At 42.3% G+C, this 23,069-nt stretch overlaps 1 protein-coding gene across 1 annotated transcript in view; it reads right to left on the bottom strand.

Annotated features, from left to right (window-relative positions):
• Positions 1–23,069, bottom strand: part of insrb (insulin receptor b) — a 350,554-nt gene that overhangs the window by 4,785 nt on the left and 322,700 nt on the right. The window contains exons 18-22 of the mRNA XM_030132071.1: positions 10,052–10,281; positions 3,019–3,129; positions 2,769–2,931; positions 863–992; positions 644–778 (exon numbers count right to left, since the gene is read on the bottom strand). Coding sequence (XP_029987931.1) covers positions 644–778; positions 863–992; positions 2,769–2,931; positions 3,019–3,129; positions 10,052–10,281 — 769 coding nt within the window. The remainder of the gene's footprint in view (positions 1–643; positions 779–862; positions 993–2,768; positions 2,932–3,018; positions 3,130–10,051; positions 10,282–23,069) is intronic.

The raw sequence follows: 23,069 nt of genomic DNA, 5'->3' as shown, positions 1-23,069 counted from the left end.
TATAGCATCATGACAGAAATGTAAACTATTAACCCTCAAAAGACAAACTGACAACCAAAATTTTCAATGTTTAATAACTTCTGAACCACTAAACCTGTCAATATGTTGAAATAACATATCAATAACAACAACAGTTTGTCATCTTTTCATGGTCATCAGATATGACCCATTGGGACATTCAGAGGCTATGTAGTGAATATGAAAACAGTCATCTTCTACAACATTGATTCACCAGTAAAACCCATGGAGTCTGATCAGTGACAGTGCATGGGCACACTAAATTTTACATCCAGTTTTTGAAATCTTTGCTGAAAAAAATCACTTTTTCTACAGTTTTCTGTTTCTGATATAATAACCCTCAACTTTATTCTGAGCTTTTATGAACATCTAAATGATCAATAAAATAAATATAGGAAAATAATACATTTTATTGGAAAAAAAAAAAAAAACAACAAAAAGCAATGCAAAATACAGAAGGTAATATTATAATTAATGGTGATAAATCACTTAAAAAAAGAGTAAATAGGGAGTAAAAGTAATTTGGGAACTGCCACAAAAGTAGGGGATAGATATATCAACAACTTATTGTGAACATTTTAAGTATTAAGATTCAAGATTTCAAGTATCAGATATGTTCACTCACATCCTCTCAGGGCAGTTGTCAGGGCGGTCCAGGTATCCTCCATCCATGACAAACTTTAGAACCTGTTCATTGGATAATCCCTGGTATGGCTGCTCTGCCAGTGTACTGATCTCCCACAGCACAACGCCAAATGACCTAGGAACATGTAGAGACACATGTGAACATGGAACGTATTCAGAAAGTACCAACTGCACTGCACAACTGCTCATAGTGACTCACCAGCAGTCTGAGTAGGCAGTGAAGACACCATCCTTCAGAGACTCTGGAGCCATCCACCTGACAGGGAGCAGCCCCTTCCCCCCTTTACGGTAGTAGTCAGTCTCATATATGTCTCGAGTCATCCCAAAGTCTAGAACGAGAGAACAAATGTCAAATTACACACCGATTTCACACGGATTGTACTAGATATTGAGATTACAGAAGGAACACAATAAAGTCTGCTTCAGCCATGTGGCTACATCAATGGAGGCTCATCCACAGAGGGCACTAGGGAGCTGCCCTACCTGTCTCACATGAAGATGAAGACCATAGGAACCACAAAAAATCATTTAAAATAGATTAATATTAAAAAAAAAATAGGACCAATGGCCCTGTAGCCTACAGGCACTTCCTATGTCCTATAATGAGGAAATTTTTCAAAGTCGCACCAAATCCAGAATCAGAGCCGGATCCAAATAATTTCACTTACTTTTGTTGACATCATCCTAAAGAAGCTGTATACCAAGTTTGAAGTCAAACGGAATTGTAGTTTCAGAGAACAAAACAATGGAAATTTTTGTAACGGACGACAGACGACAACAGACGACAACAGACGACAACGCCAGAGGCCGCATGACGACATTAGCTTACATCCTATTGGCCGTGTAAGCTACAAATTGGACCAATGGCTCTGTAGCTTACCGGCCAAATTAAAAGCTTTGGGAAATGTATCCAGATGCCATTTATTATCACCCAGTTATGTATATTTATTATATTACAGAAATAGCCCATATTTTGGTCATATTCCAATCAGATCTGTAAAAAATTCTAATTCCAACTTGATATCACTAATACTTACTGATTTATTGGATCAATCCTTTTCCTATCTCTTATAATGGGAAAATTTTTCAAAGTCGCACCAAATCCAGAATCACATCCAGATCGAAATCATTTCAATACCTTGTGATGACATCATCATAAAGAAGCTGTATACCAAGTCTGAAGTCAATCAGAACTGGAGTTTCGGAGAAGAAGACGATGAAAGTTTTTCCCCATAAGAGCCCATGTTAAATTTTCCGTAAGTTCCCGGATCCAGAAGGAGATCCTGATCAGCATGTGGCCATTATGTTTTGGTCATCTCTCCGTCAGGACTGTACTGTAGAAATTTACACTTGATATCGTTTATATTTACTGAGTTATTGCATCGATCCGCTTCCTATCTCTTATAATGGGGACATTTTTCAAAGTGGCACCAAATCCAGAATCAGATCCAGATCCAAATAATTTCACTGACTTTTGTTGAAATCATCATAAAGAAGCTGTATACCAAGTTTGAAATCAATCGAAATTGTAGTTTCGGAGAAGAAGAAGATTGAAATTTTTGTAACAGGCAACAGATGATGACAGACAATGACAGACGCCGCCAACGCCGATAGACGCTGCATGACGACAGTAGCTTATGGCCTGTCGACCGGTAAGCTACTAAACCAGCTATATATGATACATGAGTATCCTGTATAATCTGCCTTCAAGTGGAGTTTAAATGTTTTGGGTTGTTTAATGAACAGTCAAGTGATGTGTTTTCTGTTTGGGCCCAAGGCTCTGCCTTTGCTATATAGACTCTGGTTAGAAACGGACCAGTAGACCCCTCCCTCCAATACAAGAGATAGGAGGGCCTTAAGGACTGCCCACAGGACTAAACGTCACATCCACAAAAGAATCAAGACCTTCCTCAAATGAAATGTCACACAAGATCATATAAACCAGGGGTGAACACACTTTTAAATAACCAAGACCAAATGATGTACGTCCACTGAGGTCATATTCGGCTAAATGTGGAACCTGAACTGAAATGATCTGCCCTAAAACCCTCAAAACACTATAGGAAAGTGATATGAACACTGAAAATTAAATCAAGCTCAAATACCTCCAATTTTCACAGTGAAGTCCTCTGCTACCATGCAATTCCTGGCTGCCAAATCTCTGTGCACAAACTTCTTGGCGTTGAGGTAGGCCATGCCATCTGCGATTTCTGCCGCCATCTGGATCATCTCCTTCAGCGTAGGTGGTGGACGTCCTGATGGATTGTTCTGCACAGCACACACAAGAAATGACAGTTAGGCTGTGGTTTAGGCGTGGGTGGAGTCTCACATATATAATCTATCAGCTCCACATACCTCAGAGTCTGGCCTCAGACTGCGCAGGTAGCTTTTCAGGTCACCGTGGGTCATCAGCTCCATCACCACAAGAGTGGGTTGACCCTTGGACACCACACCGAGGAGGCGCACCTCCACACAAAAGTACACACATGAATTAATACATTACAATGAAGAAAAGCAGAGGCAACAATCAATAATTTGTAACAAAAGTGCTCTGACTGTCAATTCTTTGTGGATGAATAGTAAGAAACCCCTTTATCATGTCAAGATTTCTAAAATATATAGAATTTTAAGCTATTCCCTGCATAGTAAATGATGTGGGTGCTGCCACTTCCATCCATCATCATGTCACCTCCAGATCTCCACAAAACTCTAATGTGTGTCTTCACATATTATCCTACTGTATGTAAGCCTTGCAGTCTAGATTTCTATCATTAAAGCTGATGTGGCCATAAATGTAACACTGGGAAAAGCACTGCCAAAACAGCCAAAAATGAATAAGATGAGCTGCAACTTCCTACTGGCCGCTAGGGGAGTTTTTGTGTGTTTTTTAGTACATAGGTGGCGCTACAGAGCCCATTTTGGCACCCAAGGGGTTAATGTTGATATTGTATCAAAGTGTTCACCAGTCATGACATGTCTGCCAACTTTGGTGAGTTTTTGAGCATGTTTAGGGGGTCAAATTCCAGGTTAAAGTGGCGAGAGAATAATAATAATAATAATAATAATAATAATAATAATAATAATAATAATAATAATAAAAAACAAACTAAAAACAACAAGGCCCTCTCCCTCACTGTGTGAGGGAGAGGGCCTCTCCCCATGGGCTCGGTCCCTAATAATATAAAAAACAAACGAAAAACAATAGGGCCTTGCTTTCAAGGCAAGGCCTCTCACTGTGTGAGAGGGCCTTACCTTTTGACTCAGTCCCTAATAATAATATCAAAGCTGCAAGCAGCATTGGGCGGGACCTCGCACCGGGCGTTCCGCCTCCCGCGCAATCCACCTCCTGTGACCATCGACACCTCAGCTCCACTCACACCTCTCTGTCCTGATACCAGTTCCCACCCTTTAGTGTCCATCATCCTTACATCCCTACAGAACACCAGCAACCCTCTGCTGAAACCACCATCACCTTTAAATGAGACTTTTATTTTGGAAACCCTACTGTATGTATGTGCATTTGTTTTGTATGTGAGAGACAGAATCAGTTTGAAAAATCAATTGAAATTGTATGAATAATTTAGCATAAAAGTGATGATTTATCACATTTAAGGCTATTATTTTGGAAAAACCCTATTGAGTGAGCATGTGTGTCTGTTAGAGTACTTTTTAATGAAGAAACATTGTACAAGCAGTTGAGCGTTTGGTCATAAAAATAAAAAAAAGTTATTTAATAGACATTATTTATTTTTAATAAGGGTTTTATTTTGAAAAAATGTACTCTGTGTACTTTGTAATGTGTGCAAAATGTCCAATATCCACAATACAAGGCAGCAAAACCTGTTTTAAAATGTGTGTGTGGGGGGGGGGGACACAAAAATTCCTTGTCTTGCCTGGGATTCAAACCTGCAGCCTCCTGTTCAACAGACTGCAGTTTTCACCACTAGTCTATTCTCAGACACTTACAGGGCTTACCAATAAGCCTTACATAGTGATTTTTTCATTGTGAAAAGTGACACTAAACGTACTCTTCAAAAAAATCACGATTATTCCATAACCATAGGTCCTATCTCAAAAATTCTTTCACTTATTGATTCTTCAGACTTGTGGGAATTTGATGATGTATAACTTTTATGAAAAGTGTCTGAAATAAATAAGCAGCAATCGCAGGAATGTGGAGTAACTTTGAAAGGCAGATTGCCAACTTCCTGTTGGAGTTAGCTCATGAGTGTCAGTGTTTGATTTGTCGGGCTCAATCAGACCAACATTTTGATGTTTGTTTCACATGTCTGTGACATTCCTACTGGCCGCTAGGGCAGTTTTTGTGTGTTTTTTTAGTACATAGGTGGTGCTACAGAGTCCATTTTGGCACCCAAGGGGTTAATTTTTATATTGTAGGAAAGTGCTCACCAGCCATGACATACATGGCAAATTTGGTGAGTTTTGGAGCATGTTAAGGGGGTCAAATGGCAGTTTAAAATGAAAAAAGTATGAAAATAAATAAATTGTAATAAATCAATAACCGTATGTCCTATCTCAAAAATTTTTGCATGTCAGAGTTGTGGTGAGTCCCGTAATTGGATAGATATGTAACATATGGGGGAAAAGTCCAAAGAGAAAAATGAGTTCCAGACATTGGAACTTTCCGGGCTTCTAAAAAAAAAAAAAAACTAAGGCAGTTCTGAAAAAGTTGCAAGATTACTTTTTTGAGAAGGGTACACTCAATGTTTTGGTGCTATTTAGAAGTCAATATGACAAATGGTGTCATCGGCGTTAGTTTTAGAAATTTTATTTTGAAAGGCATATTGCAAACTTCCTGTTGGAGATAGGTCATAAGTGTCAGTGTATGATTTGTAGAGCATTATCCAACCAACATTTTGGCACTGGTTTCATGTCTCTACGACATTCCTACTGACCACGACAATTTTTATGGTGTTTTTTCACATAGGTGGCGCTAGAAAGCACTTATGGGGTTAAATTTTACATTGTATCAAATTTTTCACCAGGCCTGACATGTGTGCCAAATTTGGTGAGTTTTTGAGCATGTTTAGGGGGTCAAAATCCAGTTTAAAGTGACAATAGTATAATAATAATAACTAGACAATTTCCACACGCGGAAATCGTGAGAGGGGCTCGGGGGGGGCACGCTGTCGGTTTCATTCTGAGGTCGTTCACGACAACAGGTCCCGCTCACGATCGCAAGTCGCGTCCACATCTAGGCCCAAGCAGCGCACAGCCGAGGCAAATTTCCGGGAACACTAGATGGTGCTATGAATCAGATTCAATATCGTTGTGTCATTTTGTTTGAGGCAAGAACAACATCAACCAGGTCAAGCTTGGTGCTGATCGGACCAAAAATTACTGAGTTACCGTGCGGGACCACTAGATGGCGCTTTGGGCCAGATTCAGTATTTTGTTCAGAGCGGGAGCAACATTAACCACATCAAGTTTGGTGCTGATCGGACAAGAAATGACTGAGTTACCGTGCAGGACCACTAGGTGGCAGTGCTCAGCCAGATTCAGTATTATTTAATTCAGGCAAGTACTAACATACACCAGGTCAAGTCTGGTGGAGATCAGACCAAAAATGACTGAGTTACCATGCGGGACCACTAGGTGGCAGTATGAGCCTGATTTAGTTTCATTTCATTTAAGGCTGGACTAACATCAACCAGGTCAAGTTTGGTGGAGATTGGATAAAAAATGACAGAGTTACCGTGCAGGACCACTAGGTGGCAGCATCAGTCTAATTTAGTATCATTTCATTCAGTCAGTATTTACAGCTGCCCCCCCTTCTTAAATTCTACCTCTACCCCTGCACCAATGTAATGTGACTCCAATGACCCTTAATGACCTGTCGTTGCCATGGTGACGTTCAGGCTGTTAGGGGGAAGTGTGCTTGGAGTGTGCTCAGACTGCAGAGAGAAAGGCAGAAAGAGCTCTGGAATAGGTCCGAAACATCTGCTCATTATGGAAAAACCGTAAAAGATAGGTGAAAACTAAAATGATCATGACTGGCACGAAGAGCTCTGGAACACACAGATGTGGTTTTCTTCCTTGTACTGCAATGCATTTTTGTCCTCTGTAGGGGACAAAAGTTTTACAGTTTTAATTGCTGTCCAGTGCAAAGAACATTCCATTAAAAAAAAAAAAAAAAGTAAAATTAAAAAAAAAAGTATCTGAAAAACAAACAAAGGCACACAAAAAACTGTTGCATAATGCAGTTTCCAATCAAGACAAATGTTTAATGGAAAAAAGCTACATTTTTCATTTTCCTGGGTCTTAGGAGGTTAATTCTGCTAATCTGATTTTTTTTTTTTTTTTAACATTTTAGAATACTATAATACTAGTTAATACTCACTCAGATATTATGCAAAAAAAAAAACCAACTGTAAAAACTCTGTTAATTACAGTCTAATAACAATTAGTAATTGATTTAGATAAAAGAACAGGAAAATAACAGGAAAATAACAAGAATGTCAGTGTATCGGATGATGCATAAGCGTCCACTGTGTTGGTTGATGTTGAACTAAACAGCAAAACCCATGAATATACAAAAGAAAATCTATAGAATAACTGTCCACTGTAGTGACCACTATGCATGAAAGGGTTAATAACAAAAGCCTCATTTGAAAGTGTTGCTCTTGCTTTGGATTGCCCCTGTTTATATTAGCAACAATAATGGAGGAGTTAACGGCACCTAATAAAGCTAATTCAGCTTGTGTGTTTAAAAGTTTGTGTTCACCTTTATTTGAAAAGAAGTTGGTCAGAACTTGACTTCCTTCATTTTGCCTTCTCTCCCCTTTTTTTCTTTCCTGAAATCCTGACTTATTTTTTCAAAACTGTGACATCATGATAAGATTTCTTCTATCACAGAGATGCAGAATACAATAATATACCAATTTATAAAATCTAATGTGTGAAGCTTGCATATAGGTTCATATCCCTTTAACTAGCCCACTAAGAAGAACCTGATGAGTAACTCAACCATATGGTTGAACAGGCAGTTAAAGGGATATTTATCATATAATTTAGTTGAACAACAGGAAAAAAAAAACTTCAACAAAAAAATCTTAACTTCCCATGGGCCCCCCTCTCCCTTGGGCCCCCCCACAGCTGTGTAGGTAAACAGCCCTGATCAATGGCTGTGCCAATGACCCTTAATAGACCTGTCGTTGCCACAGTGACGTTCAGGCTGTTAGGGGGAAGTGGGCTCAGAGGACACAGAGAAAGGCAGAAAGAGCTCTGGAATAGGTCCGAAACATCTGCTCATTACGGAAAAACCCTAAAAGATAGGTGAAAACTACAATGATCATGACTGGCATGAAGAGCTCTGGAACACACAGATGTGTTTTTCTTCCTTGTACTGTGAGAAATGTTAGAGTTACAGCAGTGTAAAAACAGTCACCTTATCAGGAAAACAACAATCTGTATTGATTTGAATACGGGAAGAGGAGGGGGAAGCCTTCATTCTACTGCCTGACATTTTACTTTAGAAAGAGCTAGGTCTTCAAACTTAGGTTCATATGAAGCCCAGGAATTGTGACTACATTTTTGGAAAGAATCATTTGCCTCCTATGTATCGTTTGGCCGGGAGGACGAGTTATCCACAAAATTTTGAGGTGATTTTCAGCTGTTTTCACACTCTAATGAGATTGGTATGACAGGAATGTGTGCTCTGTTTTGGTGTTTTCTGACAAATCTGACACTTTTCTAAGACTCATCTATCAAAAACCGTAAACCTCATCCTCAAACAAGGTACATCTCTGTGGAGACGACAAAAATGCCTGTGTTTTAAAGTTTAAATGAAGTCTGTAGGTCAAAGTATGGTGAAGCAGTAGCAGTCAGAAACAAGTGGATTTTTGTGGCTGATTTTTTCCTTTCCCCATTCATTTCTATGGGACTTTTTTGCATGTTTTTTGCCAATAACTCTGCGAAAAATTTATGAATCTCTACCTTGAGTCATAGCACACTATTCCCAATGAAACCGCACATTTTGATGTATTAATTGCAGGGGTCCTCCCAGTGGATTAGGCTGAATTAATCGGCGAAATCTTGTCTGGAAGATGAAAACGGAAGAACAATAGGTGTCGGAAGATGAAAACGGAAGAACAATAGGTGCTCGGGCCCTAGGGCCCCGAGCCCCTAATTGAAGCTGCAAGCAGGATTGGGCGGGACTTCGCACCGGCCGTCCCGCCTCCCGCGCGATCTGCCTCCCCCACGATCCACCTCCTGTGACCGTCGACACTTCAGCTCCACTCACACCTCTCCGTCCCAATACCAGTTCCCACCCTTTAGTGTCCGTCCTCCTTACATCTCTACAGAACACCAGTGACCCTGTGCTGAAACCACCATCACCTTTAAGTGAGACTTTTATTTTGGAAACCCTTCTGTGTGTATGTACATTAGTTTTGTATGTGAGAGAAAGAATCAGTTTGAGAAATGAATTGAAATTGTATGAATAACTCAGCATAAAAGTGATGATTTATCACATTTAAGGCTATTATTTTGGAGAAACCCTATCGTGTGAGCATGTGTGTCTGTGAGAAAGAGGACTTTTAAATGAAGAAACATTGTACAAACAGTTGAGCGTTTGGTCATAAAAATGAAAAGAAGTTATTTACTACACATTATGTATTATTTGTAATAAGGGTTTTATTTTGAAAAAATGTACTCCGTGTACTTTGTAATGTGTGCAAAATGTCCAATATCCACAATATAATGCAGCAAAACCTGTTTTAAAATGTGAAGGAGGGGAGAGAAAAAAATATATAAAAAAAGAATGTCATTGCCTTGTCTTCAGCTGATGAGGGATAATGGGAGGTTCATCTAATGCAACTATACTGACTATATGACACTTAACATATTATAATTCTAATTTGATCTTTACTGGTGTAAAAAAAAAAAGTAAAAGGTCTTAATGTAATAGTATTGTAAATATCACACTGATTTTCTGTTTTTCCTTCAAGACCACTGACATTACAGAAGCGCTTAATAGCTTGACTGATGTTTTTTGGTAAAGTAACATTAAACAGTAATTGCTAAAATAAAATTTTAACTGTAGCTAAGTGAAGGCGTGTTATTCCTGATTAGATGGGGCCACCTCTGCCTCATTTTCAGCATAGAAAAACCCTGGCAGTGATGCTGCATAATTAGTTGAAGAAAACAGAAATGGCAGGCAGTCACCAGTGCTTACAAAGTGTGAACATTTGTTTCAGGAATCAAACCTTATGTCAATATGGCATTGTCAACACAACATGAGTCATGTTGATATGATTCATGTATGTTCATGCTGGTTCCAGGTCCAGTCTCTAAAAGCTACGGTGTATTTGATGGGTGTATGAATAGATGGAAAGCAGTGTCAGCAGCCATTGGAGCGTATTCATACCACATGATGACAGCTGAAAGCTTTCATCACAGACGCTTCATTGAGGAACTCGATCCTCTCTCTCAGACTGGCCGACTCATTGACTGTCTTAACCGCCACTCGTGTCTCAGGGTCTCCTTTGACTATGTCCTTGGCAATGCCCTCGTACACCATCCCGAAAGACCCCTGGCCCAGCTCTCGGAGAACTGTGATCTTCTCGCGGGGCACTTCCCACTCATCAGGAACATAAACTGCAACAAACAGGTACAAGGGAAACCAAGGATCAGCAAAAGCACCAACTAAACTACTTTATTTAATTATTAATACAGATTTCTCACATTAGTTGTGGATGAGATGAAGCATGTGTAGGGTCTTAAGCTTTGTTGCTTTGACAGGGTTCTAATGAGCAAACTCTACATATTTATTTCAATGTCCTGTCCTGTGATCTTTACTGGCACTTAGTATTAGTTGAACCCTTTTAGGTTGACTGACTCTAAGTAATCTAGCTTATTTTTATTCAACCTTTATTTAACCAGGTTGGTCCCACTGAGATGACCAACAGTCGATACAGTCACATCATTATATTTTACATTGAAAGCCTTTGTAAACACATACACAAAAAACATACACAATCAGTGGAAACATTTACAGACCAATCCTGTGGTCCCCAAACTGGACCCCCTCCCGGGAGGTGTTGCAGACATGTCCCATCAGGAGGAGACCTCGGGGAATACCTAGGACATGCTGGAGAGACTATGTCTCTTGGCTGGCCTGGGAACGCCTTGGGGTCCCCCCAGAAGAGCTAGAGGAGGTTTCTGAGGAGAGGGAAGTCTGGGCATCCCTGCTTAGATTGTTGCCTCTACGACCTGGCCCCGGATAAGCGGTAGAAAATGGATGGATGGATTTACAGACCAACAGCCTTAATTCCAGAGATTTCACACTCTTTAAAATCAGTTGATGGAATCAGTGTTTGTATAATGGAGCTCAGACTGAAGTTTGTTCTGGGCATCAGGAGCTGAAAACCTCAAAGATTTATTTTCTAATTCAGTCCTTATCTTTGAAAGAGTTTCAAAGTATTGTTTGTGTGCCGACTGGAACTTCCATCATTCCAGGGGCCTATAGCACAAAACTAGGATTCCGTCATCCAGGATAATTGACTAAGCTGCGTTCAATGAATCCAAAACAAGGGCATCCAGGCTTAATTGGCTGCACAAAGACCAAGTCAGGATGAACAGACACGGATTCATCAAGCCAGGTGTAACTCATCCTGGATAAGTGTGCGCATGTGGCTTTCTAGTTCAACACCGCCATCGATCACAGATTCACCGATGAACCATGGCAACTAGAGCGGCGTACTTTTTCCCATCGGATGCAAAACTCCTCCTTTTGGCTTACAAGGACGTGAAGGACCAAATCAAAAAGAAAGGCAACACTGCCACAGTTATAAAAACAACCTGAGAAAGCAGGCCCGGACTGGCCATAGGGAGGACCGGGAGTCTTCCCGACGCGCCGGTCTGGGAATGGCCTGCTGGCCTGCGTCTCTCTCTCTCTCTCTCTCCTGTTTCTTTTTTTCTTTTTTTTCCAAGGCTGCCGCTGTCGCGGCTATCTTGAGCTTTCACTTTTAATCTTAGAGGCAGGCCAGGCCAATCAGAGGCCACTCAGGCCAGTTGTGTGTGAGGAGGAAAAGATGATTGGTTTGTTTCAATTAACAGGAGGGCCTATCAACCACAGGCAATGTGTGTGGAGAAAGGGGTGCACGATGTGTGTCTGGCACCTGCTGCAGTGTTTGTGTGTGTGTGTAGCGTATGGGAGAGGAGACAAGTTAACTTCATCGAAGATGGACCCCAAACTGTACAAAAAAAAGAGAAAAGGTGGTGCTGAAAGGGAGAGAGTGAAAAAAAGAAAGGCGCTGGAGGATGACGGGCCAAATGTCTAAAACTCACCAATTTATTCAGCCCTCCCCCCAGTCAAGGTGCCATTAATGTGTCTGCAAGTAAGTTAGCTATCTTAAAAAAAATACACTGGTTGTCAGCATGAGGGTCAGGGTAAATGGTGCTGTACAATTTTATGGTCTTTGGTATTTTGAGCCCTCAACATTGTCTGCCAGGCACCTGTCAGTGGCTTAGGTAAAGGCCACCTGTCAGTGGCTTAGGTAAAGACCAGGATTTAGTTAGGTGTTGCCTTGAAGTAGAGATATATAGGGTTCAAAATACCATTGAGCCACTTTTACAAAGTGTAAATATGTAGCGAACTAAGCCTTGCCTGGAAGTTAAAATAAAGATTGGGATTTTAAAATTACTGATTTACAAGCCACGTTTTTATTGTTTACTAAATTTGAATTTATTTAAGATACAGGGGTTGGACAAAATAATGGAAACACCTTAAAAAATCAACAAAATATAATTTAATATGGTGTAGGTCCGCCTTTTGCGGCAATTACAGCCTCAATTCTCCGAGGTATTGATTCATACAACTTGTGAATTGTTTCCAAAGGAATTTTAAGCCATTCTTCAGTTAGAATACCCTCCAACTCTTTTAGAGACGATGGCGGTGGAAATCGACGTCTTACTTGAATCTCTAAAACTGACCATAAATGCTCAATAATGTTGAGGTCTGGGGACTGTGCCGGCCATACGAGATGCTCAACTTCATTAGAATGTTCCTCATGCCATTCTTTAACAATTCTAGCTGTATGGATTGGGGCATTATCATCTTGAGGTGAAGGTGTTTCCATTATTTTGTCCAACCCCTGTATAATAAGCCCTCATAGCTGATTAATTGCTAGATTTGGACTGAGTTGTCTTTGTTTATTAGGTTATATTGTTGGTTACAAATAAAAGCTATATGCCAATGAGGCAGTTGATATTCTACATGACATGACTTATTCTGTGTAGCTGTTATATTGGCACTTCTTATTATTTAGAACCTTGATTCTCTTCCATTAACCCTTTCATGCATAGTGGTCATTACAGTGGACAGTTATTCTCCAGCTGTTCTCTTGTATATTAATGGGTTTTGTTGTTTTAGTTCCATATCAGCCAACACAGTGGACACTTTTGCACCATCCCATACACTGACATTCAGACCATTACTGTAACTTTGCTGTTCTAGACAAACCTGATCTGCACTAACATGTTTGAGTGTAAATCAATTGTAAGACAAAAAGTTTTTTTTTTCTTGCACATTATCTACATGAAGTGAGTAATAACTAGCATTAGAATATGTTAAAATGTGAGAAAACATCAAATTAGCAGGATTAAAATGTTATTATTTCATTGTTTTTATCTCACTTTCTGATATTGGGTTTTAAATGTGTTTCTTTACTTCAAAAATTAAATGCATGGACATTTTTTGTAACTACATGAAAAAAACAAAAAAACAAAACTCAGTCACAATTTTTTTTTCATGCCTAAGGAGTAATAAAAACACTCAAGAAAAAAAATCTTGACAAAGGTTCTCATAATTAATGCATGACAGTGTTAAAGTAGTACTATTGCAAATACAGCAATAACTGAAATATGCAATAAATTGGTTGAGGGGAGCCATAACTAAACGTATATGTGAGAAACAATCAAAATGTAGCTGTAGTGTGTGTGGAGCAAACGCAGAATTTCTTTTTGTTATGAGACAAACCAGCCCAGTGCTCAGCCCCACGTCCTGAACAGGTATGAGCATGAGCATGCTATGTAGGATGTTGACATCAGATATGCTGCACCACGGGCCCCATGACCTATTGGCCCAACAAAGAGATAGAATTTGTGATAATGCTACTTTTTGTGTGATAATGGGTTTTGCTGAGGATTGTTGTGTTGCTGTATTTACCTGCCCAAACAAAAAAATTAATGTAGGCTACATTCCAACTCTAAATTGTACAGTAGGTTCCATATTTGGACTTCTATTTATAATGCACTGTGTGGGTGTGGGTGTGTATGTGCATAAGTTCACTTGCTTTTGTGCATGTGTGCACCCACACATACGTGCCAGTTTGCATGTGTTGTATGCATACATGCTACTATATGTTTAATAAGGCTGTCCCTCTCTAGATTAATTGTTAGGTTTGGTGCTAGCTTTGCTAGTTGAAGAGTTATTTGTTATGCTTTCTTCCATGCACATTCTTGTAAACTTTGCAATTGGCCATTGCAAAATCAATATTAAAATATATTTCTATGTTTCCTATGCAAAGGTGGAGAAATTGTCAGTTCTGGTACTTCAGACGTTGAGCCCAGTACTAGCTCAGAGCAACTGACAGGTAAAGAATAGACAGTTGTCTACCATCGCATGGGTCATGCCCTGAAAATATCCATGTGGCATTAGGGTGAGTGTTGTAGTGACTATTATGCCTATATTGGAGTGCGTATTTGTTTTGAGTCAGCAAAAAACATACTTTTGTGAGTGTGCGTGGATGCGTGCCCATGAACGTTGGTGTTGATGTGAACGTGTGTGTGTGGGCAAGGCCAGGGTGGCTTAGTTACATGACTGACTCCTGGCCTGAAAAAGTCTCCCAGTCCGGCCCTGCTTTGAGGTCATGGGACATCACTATGACCTGTGCTGTCCTCCACAGTGTGGCCTGAGGAAGAAGGAACCCCCCCCCCCAGAGTGCATCACACATGAACTGGGGCAATCCTGCCATCTTCCTTGATGACCACAGTGGTTGGCTGGTCAGAGTCCAATATGTGTTCAATCATTTTAGTTAACATGCATGGTTTTAGATCTTTATCTTCCAAAGCTTTATTAATTAATGATACCATATTAGATCATCATATACATTTATCCTGTCTGATGGAAACCTGGCTTTGTGAGGAGGAGTATGTGTCCTTAAATGAAGCTACTCCTCCTACTCACCATAATAATCAGATTCCTCGAGGCTCAGGCTGAGGAGGAGGAGTCGCAGCTATTTTTAATTCATGTCTACAAATAAATCCCAAACCTAAGACTAACTTTAACTCATTTGAAAGTCTTAGGGCCTGATTTACTAAAGGTTTGCGTGTTTAAAAATGTGCGCAAACTTGAGTGCGCATGCAAAAACACTTTGAAGCTTATCTACTAACAGGGCGCACCGAGGTTTGCGCCTCTCAAATGGGCAAAATAGCTCGTGCAACCCATTTAGCGTGTTTGCCCTGATGAATATGGGCGTTTCTGCCAGAATGCTCAAAATTATTGGGAGGAGTAAATGCAAATATTTATTTAGCGCATGCAATGTGATTTACCAAACCTGAAACTGCGGTGGCTGATTTTGCATCTATATTTTGCGTGTCTGACAGGCAGGTTTTACCTGGCACAGCTTTGCGCAAAACTGGCAGCAGGTGTTATAGCGAGGAGGCGCATAGGCATAACCAAAGGAAACGCAGAGAACCAATCTGTTCTTTTCACATCAACATTTTTGGAATGACGGGAGAAAAAAATAATAATTTGAGACATATGGCCCCCCACTTTATGGGCCTGCCCCTCCATGCCCGGTTCCACCAGTGGCACATCACCATTAGGCCAGGACCGACTCTTGAGAGACATCTCTCTCTCTTTCCCTCTCTCTCTCGCGCACATGTGCAAGGGAGACCGAACGGGATGGGTTCTAGCACTGCACTACACACACACACACACGCATGCACATACACACAAACAGCGCTGTCCACAGTGTTGTGACTGGACTCCTGAACCGGCTACATAAGCAGATTTTTTTTTTTTTTTTTTTTATCATGCCCACGGACTTAAAAGTTTTCATTCACCATACAGAGCGACATAAAGAGAGAAGGTATTTATTTCACTCACCGGTATTTATTTCACCTCACCGCTGATAAACAACAACAGAGAAATACCTATTCACCCCTCAGTGTGGAAAAAGAACAACTTCATATTTGTGAGTGCTGGGATATCCCACAGCAGTTTTTACAGCGGATTGTCTCTATGATGACAACCAGTAGCGCATGCAAAATCCTCATTTAAATAAGGCGGTCTCCAAGACTTTGTGCCCGTTGTCATTTGCACAGACAATCTTAGTTGATCACACCTGACACGCAAATCAATAGCACGCACATATTTTAGCGTGAGTAAGCACATTTAGGCCTGTTATTTGCGATCTTGGTAAATCAGGCCCTAAGTCTTAGCCTATCCAACCCAATCCATAAACCGCTCCAGCCTATACTATTTACTATATTGTATCATCCTCCTGGTCCATACACTGAATTTCTATCAGAGTCCACCGAGTTCCTAGCCAGTCTAATCCTTAAACAGATAAAATCATTGTTGTTGGAGATTTCAATGTTCATGTGGACCACGATAGCAACAGTCTCAGTAATGCATTTATGCCATTATTAGACTCAGTAGGCTTTAGTCAATATGTACATAAACCCATTCACCTGCTTAATAACCTTTGAATTTATGTTACTCAGTGACTCCCTCCCTGCCAAAAAATGTTTATACTAGACATTTATCAGCCCATGCTATATCTAAATTTAAGGAGGAAATCCCAGCAGCTCTCAATCTAATCCCGCATCTGAATTACACAGTGGATTCTTCCCCCAATTCAGTCAATCTTAATCCATCTCAAATTGATGAGTTTGTTGATAATACAGCAGACTCTCTGCGAAAAATATTAGATCTAATTGCTCTACTAAAAAATAAGATTATAAGACAAGGGAAGCGTGCTCCCTGGTTCAGTTCTCATACTCGGCAATTAAAGCAGCATACCCAAAAACTTGAGAGAAAGTGGCGTTCTTCTAAATTAACAGAACACCTTTCAGCCTGGCAGGACAGTCTAAATAAATACAGGAAGGCACTTCATTCTGCTAGAGCAGCCTGTTATTCATCATTAATAGAGGAAAACAAGAGCAATCACAGGTTTTTGTTCAGTACTGTAGCCAGACTGACAAAGAACCACAGTGCATATGAGCCTAGTAATCCTGCTACCCTCCATAGCAACAATTTTATGAACTTCTTCAATAATAGGATCTTGCTCATCAGAGATCAAATTAATGTCCTCTTATCCTCTACAAATTATAGTCCACCCTTAAATCCTTCAGACCCAGAAACCACAGAGTTGACTCTTGAGCCATCTGGTTTTATGGATTGCTTTTCTCCTGTAGGGATCAGTCAGCTAACTTTGATTGTCTCTTCTTCTAAATTGTCTACCTGTCTCTTAGACCCAGTTCCAACAAAGCTCATCAAAGATGCTTTACCTTTACTTAGCAGCCACCTCCTTGATATGATTAACCTGTCATTATCAACAGGCTATGTACCATGGTCCTTTAAAGTAGCTGTAATCAAACCTCTTAAAAAACCCAGCCTCGACCCTGCAGTTTTAGCTGACTATAGACCCATATTGAACCATCCATTCATATCTAAGATTCTGGAGAAAATAATAGCCAATCGGTTTTGTGTTTTCCTTCAAGCCAACAGTTTACTTGAGAATTTCCAGTCAGGTTTTAGGGAACATCAAAGTTACCAATGACCTTCTAACTGCTTCACATAAGGGTCTGGTTTCAGTACTGGATTTATGAGACCTTAGTACAGCTTTCGACACTGTCGAACATCACATCCTTCTGCAATGTTTGGAACAATCAATTGGTATCAAAGGATCAGCATTAATGTGGTTCAAATCCTATCTAACAGATTGTTCTCACTTTGTTAACATTAATAATGAATCCTCTCAGTGCACTACAGTTATTTATGGAGTACCTCAAGGCTCAGTTCTTGGACCAATACTGTTTATCCAATACATGCTTCCTTTAGGTAATGAGAAAACATTCCATCAACTTTCATTGCTACACTGATGATACCCAATTATATTAATCCATTAAACCTGATGAAGCCAATCAGCTAGCCAAACTACAGGAGTGCATTAAAGATATTAAAGATTGGATGACCAACAACTTTCTGCTGTTAAACTCAAACAAAATTGATGTCATTATGTTTGGCCCAAAAACTGTTAGGGATGCAGTGTCCAGCAAAGTAGTCACCATGGATGGTGTTACCCTGGATCCCAAAACCACTGTGAGGAACCTAGGTATTATTTTCTATCAGGATCTATCGTTTAAGTCTCACATAAAACAGATTTTGAGAACTGCTTTCTTTCATCTGTGTAATATTACTAAAATTCGAGGTATTTTAACACAGAATGATGCAGAAAAATGAGTCTATGCATTTATTACATCCAGACTAGATTATTGTAACTCACTTCTCTCAGGCTGTCCCAAAAAGTCCTTAAAGACCCTTCAGCTAATCCAAAATGCTGATGCCCGTGTACTCACTAGAACCAGTATCAGAGACCATATTTCTCCTGTGTTGGCTTCTCTGCACTGGCTCCCTGTAAAAGCTAGGATAGACTTCAAAATACTCCTCCTCACTTACAAAGCCCTTCATGACCAGGCACCTACTTATCTGAAAGAGCTTTTAGTTCCATACAATCCATCTAGAGCACTACGCTCTCAACATGCAGGCTTACTGGTAGTCCCTAGAATCTCCAAAAGTAGGACGGTGTCATGCCTACCACCAGACGTTAATCTGGTTTTGTCTGTCTTGTGTGTTTGTCTGTCATTTCCTGTTTTATTTTGTTAAGTTTCCCTCGTGTGTCGTGTCTGAAGTCTTTACTTCCCCTCCTTGATTGTTTAGCCTGGTCCTGATTACCTGTCTCCACCCTGATTTGCTCCACCTGTGTCTCATTGTCTTCCCTCCCTCTTATGTATTTAAGCCCTGTGTTTCCCCCTGTCTGTTGCCAGTTTGTATTTTCTTCGTGAGATACTTACCAGCGTCTTTTGGATCCTGTCTGTCTGTCTGCCTGTGTATGACCCGGTTTGCCATCTCTGTTTTTTGCCTGTTGGCCTTATCCCTGTCTGTACTTCAGCCTTCTACTGACTCAACGTGTGTTCGACCTTAACGCCTGTTTTACGGTACGTGAGCGAGCCTGATCCCTATGTCCTGTTGCCTTTCCGTCTGCCTGCCCGTGTATGACCTGGTTCTGCCACTGACCTCCCTCTGCTTTTCCGTAGTCGGATTCCCGACGTTCTCTCCCGACCCGGACTGTGGGTTTTCGTCTCCGGTCCGGTTCCCTAACCCAAAGAAGAACCCGGGACTCATTGTTCTCAAGATTTTGTTCATTATCATTATCAGTGCACTGTCAGTGAGCTTGGTGTTTAATAAACACTGTGAACTTTTACATCTGTCTCTGGGTCATGCATGTGGGTTCAGTTTTCGTACTCAGTGCATTACAGTACGAACTGGCCACATTATGAACCCAGCAGACCTAGACCAGGTCCGGGAGGCCATTCGGTCTCAGAGGCAACGCCTGGGAAGACATGAACAGGCACTACACACCCTGGTGGATAGGATGACTCAGCAAGCCACTCAGGTCTCCCAGCTCACCCGTACCCAGGCCGTCGTCACCTCCCTGTCGGTCGAACCCGTTCCACCTGGGAGGGGCTTGGACGAACCAAACATTCCACCCCTGTCCAAGTACTCAGGTAACCCGGACACCTGTCGCAATTTTTTTACCCAGGTTCAGTTAATTTTTGAGTCCCTGCCATTCCATTTTTCCAAAGACTCTGTTAAAATAGCCTATGTGGCTAGTCTGTTGGAAGGACCCCCTTTGAGTTACTTTAACGCCCTTTATGAACAGAGATCACCGGCGGTTCAGTTTTTTAACAACCTAGTGACTGAATTCAAAAGAGTTTACGACCATCCTGTTCAGGGTCAACAAGCCGGCCAAGTATTACTGAGGCTGAGACAGGGTGGGCATCCTATAAGGCAATATGTGAGTGACTTTCGCTCTTTGGCCATTGAGACATGCTGGAACAATCAGGCCTTAATTACTGCTTTTCTGAACGATCTCAGTCGCTCCGTGGGCCATGAGATGGCGCTCCACCAGGAGCTTCAGTCTTTAGATGACGTCATCGCAGCAGCTATCCAGGTCTCAGATCAGATGTCTGTCTGGCAGTCAGATACTCTATGGGTCCGACCGTCCTCATCGTCTGGTGTCAGTAAATCTCACAAGAACATTCCTCACCTGGTGGCCGAGTCTGGTAAATCCCCTACAGAAGAGCCCATGCAGTTGAGTCGAACCTGCCTTCCGGCTGAGGAACGCCAACATCGTCTGCCTGCGGGGCTCTGTCTGTACTGTGGTCAGGAGGGCCACAGAGTAGCCAACTGTCCTCTTAAGACTGGGGCCAAGTCAGGTGAGGGATCTTTATTAAGTTGGACAGTTTGTTTGTCTACCTCCTCATGTCCACAACCTATGGTCTATCTCTGTTCTGAGTCTCTGTCTCTACAGCACCCCGTCCTGATAGACTCTGGTTCGGACGCCAATCTGATGGACGTTAACCTGGCACAGAAGTTAAACCTCAGCCTGACCCCCGTCCAGTGTCCATTGGAGGCGCGGGCCCTGGATGATCACATAATCTGTCAGGTAACTCTGTACCCAACCGGTTACTGTCCGGTTCACAGATGGCCATTTTGAGAAACTCAGTTTCCATGTGTACCGATCTGACTCTCAATCCCTCATACTGGGTTACCCCTGGCTTCAATTACATAACCCCCACATAGACTGGAATACCGGGGAGGTCCAATCCTGGGGAGAGGGGTGTGTCTCTCATTGTGGTTTGATTAATAAGCCTGTCCCTTTGTCAGAGCCCACTCATGTAACCGTGGCCCCTGTCTGTACTTCTGAGGAGCCTGTGAAGGATTTTCCGGCCTTAGACAAGGTTCCTAGGTGCTACCATGACCTCAAGGAGGTATTCAGCAAATCACAAGCCACTGCCTTACCTCTGCACCGACCCTACGATTGTGCAATTGAGCTCCGTCCGGGAACCTGCCCCCCTAAGGGAAGATTGTATTCACTGTCTGGTCCCGAAACAGCAGCCATGAATAAGTATATTGAGGAGTCCCTGGCAGCTGGACTGATCTGACCCTCCTCGTCTCCTGCTGGCGCAGGTTTTTTTTTCGTCGACAGGAAGGACAAGACACTGAGGCCCTGTATTGACTACCGGGGTCTAAATGAGATCACAGTCCGTAATAGGTACCTGTTGCCTCTGATGGCATCTGCCTTTGAGTTATTGCACGGTGCTAAGATTTTCACTACATTGGATCTCCGGAACGCCTACCATTTAGTGAGAATCAGACAGGGAGATGAATGGAAGATGGCGTTTAACACCCCTAGTGGCCACTACGAGTACTGAGTAATGCCTTTTGGTTTAACTAACGCTCCCGCAGTTTTTCAAGCCCTGGTGAACGATGTGTTACGGGACATGCTTAATGTCTTTGTTTTTGTCTACCTTGATGACATTCTGATTTTTTCTCCAGATGAAGTTTCTCATGTTCAGAATGTCTGCCAGGTGCTCCAGAGGCTTCTCCAGAACCAACTATATGTGAAAGCCGAGAAGTGTGAATTCCACCCATCGTCTGTCTCGTTCCTCGGCTTCATCATAGCCGAGGGGAGTGTCCAAATGGATCCAGAGAAGGTCAGTGCAGTAAGGGATTGGCCCACTCCCTCTTCACGGAGGGAGGTTAAAAGATTTCTGGGCTTCGCTAATTTCTATAGAAAGTTCATCCGGGGGTTCAGCAGAGTGGCTGCCCCCCTGCACTGTCTCACCTCTCCAAAGTCTGTGTTTAGGTGGAGTCCGGAAGCCGACATGGCATTTACATGCCTTAAAGAGGCCTTCACATATGCACCCATCCTGTCTGTTCCGGATCCCTCTCTACAGTTTGTGGTAGAGGTTGACGCCTCTGATTTGGGGGTGGGGGCGGTTATCTCTCAGCGCTCCCCGAGAGATAATAAGCTCCACCTGTGCGCTTTCCTGTCGAAAAGATTGTCCCAGGCCGAGAGGAACTACGACATTGGCAACCGTGAGCTGTTAGCCATTAAGGTGGTTCTGGAGGAATGGCAGCACTGGCTCGAAGGGACTGAAGTTCCGTTCCTGATCTGCACTGACCACAAGAACCTGGAGTATCTGCGATCCGCCAAGTGACTCAACTCTCGGCAGGCCAGGTAGGCTCTTTTCTTTACCCGATTCAATTTCTCCTTGTCATACCGGCCCGGCTCTAAGAATGGTAAGCCAGACGCCTTATCCAGAATGTTCATGCCAGATAAATCCAATAAAGAACCTGAATCTATTCTGCCTAGTTCATGTGTTGTGGGGGCTTTCCAGTGGGACATTGAGAAGGCTGTCATGGAGGCTCTGAGTAATTGTGATGTCCCGGATGGCGTACCACCAGACCGGTTATTTGTTCCTGTCAGCCTCAGTCCACAGGTCATCCATTGGGCCCACACCTCCAGGATGGCGTGTCACCCGGGAGTTCAAAGAACCATCTTCCTGATAAGACAATGGTTTTGGTGGGCCGGCATGGAGAAGGAAGTGGCAGAGTACGTGGCTGCTTGTCCTACCTGTGCGGCATGCAAAACGTCCAACAAAGCTCCGGCCGATCAGCTACGCCCTCTACCTGTTCCCAGAAGACCCTGGTCGGACATCTCATTGGACTTTGTGACGGGTTTGCCCCTTTCTGACGGTAACACCACTGTCCTTACCATTCTGGATAGATTTTCTAAAATGGTCCACTTTGTCCCGTTGCCTAAACTCCCCTCTGCCAAGGAGACAGCAGAGGCGGTGTTGCACCATGTCTGTCGCCTGCATGGCTTCCCTAAAGACATTGTTTCTGATAGAGGGCCACAATTTGTCGCTCGTTTCTGGCGTGCCTTCTGCTCCCTTATAGGGGCATCTGTCAGTCTTTCTTCTGGTTACCATCCACAGACTAATGGACAGACGGAGCGGGTGAACCAGGTCTTAGAAGCTGGACTTCGCTTGTTGGTGTCTCATAACCCCGCCTCCTGGAGCCGACAGCTGATTTGGGTTGAGTTTGCCCATAATTCATTACCCTGTGCTTCCTCTGGTTTGTCCCCGTTTCACGTGGTGTGTGGATATCAGCCCCCTCTGTTCCCTTCGCTGGAGAAGGAGGTCAGTGTTCCTTCGGCCCTGGCGCTTATCCAAAGGTGCAAGAGGACCTGCATTCAGGCCAGGCAGGCACTGTTGAAGGCCTCGGCTCAGTACAAGACGGCGGC

The sequence above is a fragment of the Sphaeramia orbicularis genome, chromosome 4, assembly GCF_902148855.1.
Source record: "Sphaeramia orbicularis chromosome 4, fSphaOr1.1, whole genome shotgun sequence".
NCBI lineage: Eukaryota > Metazoa > Chordata > Actinopteri > Kurtiformes > Apogonidae > Sphaeramia > Sphaeramia orbicularis.
This window is presented reverse-complemented; position numbering and strand designations above follow the sequence as displayed.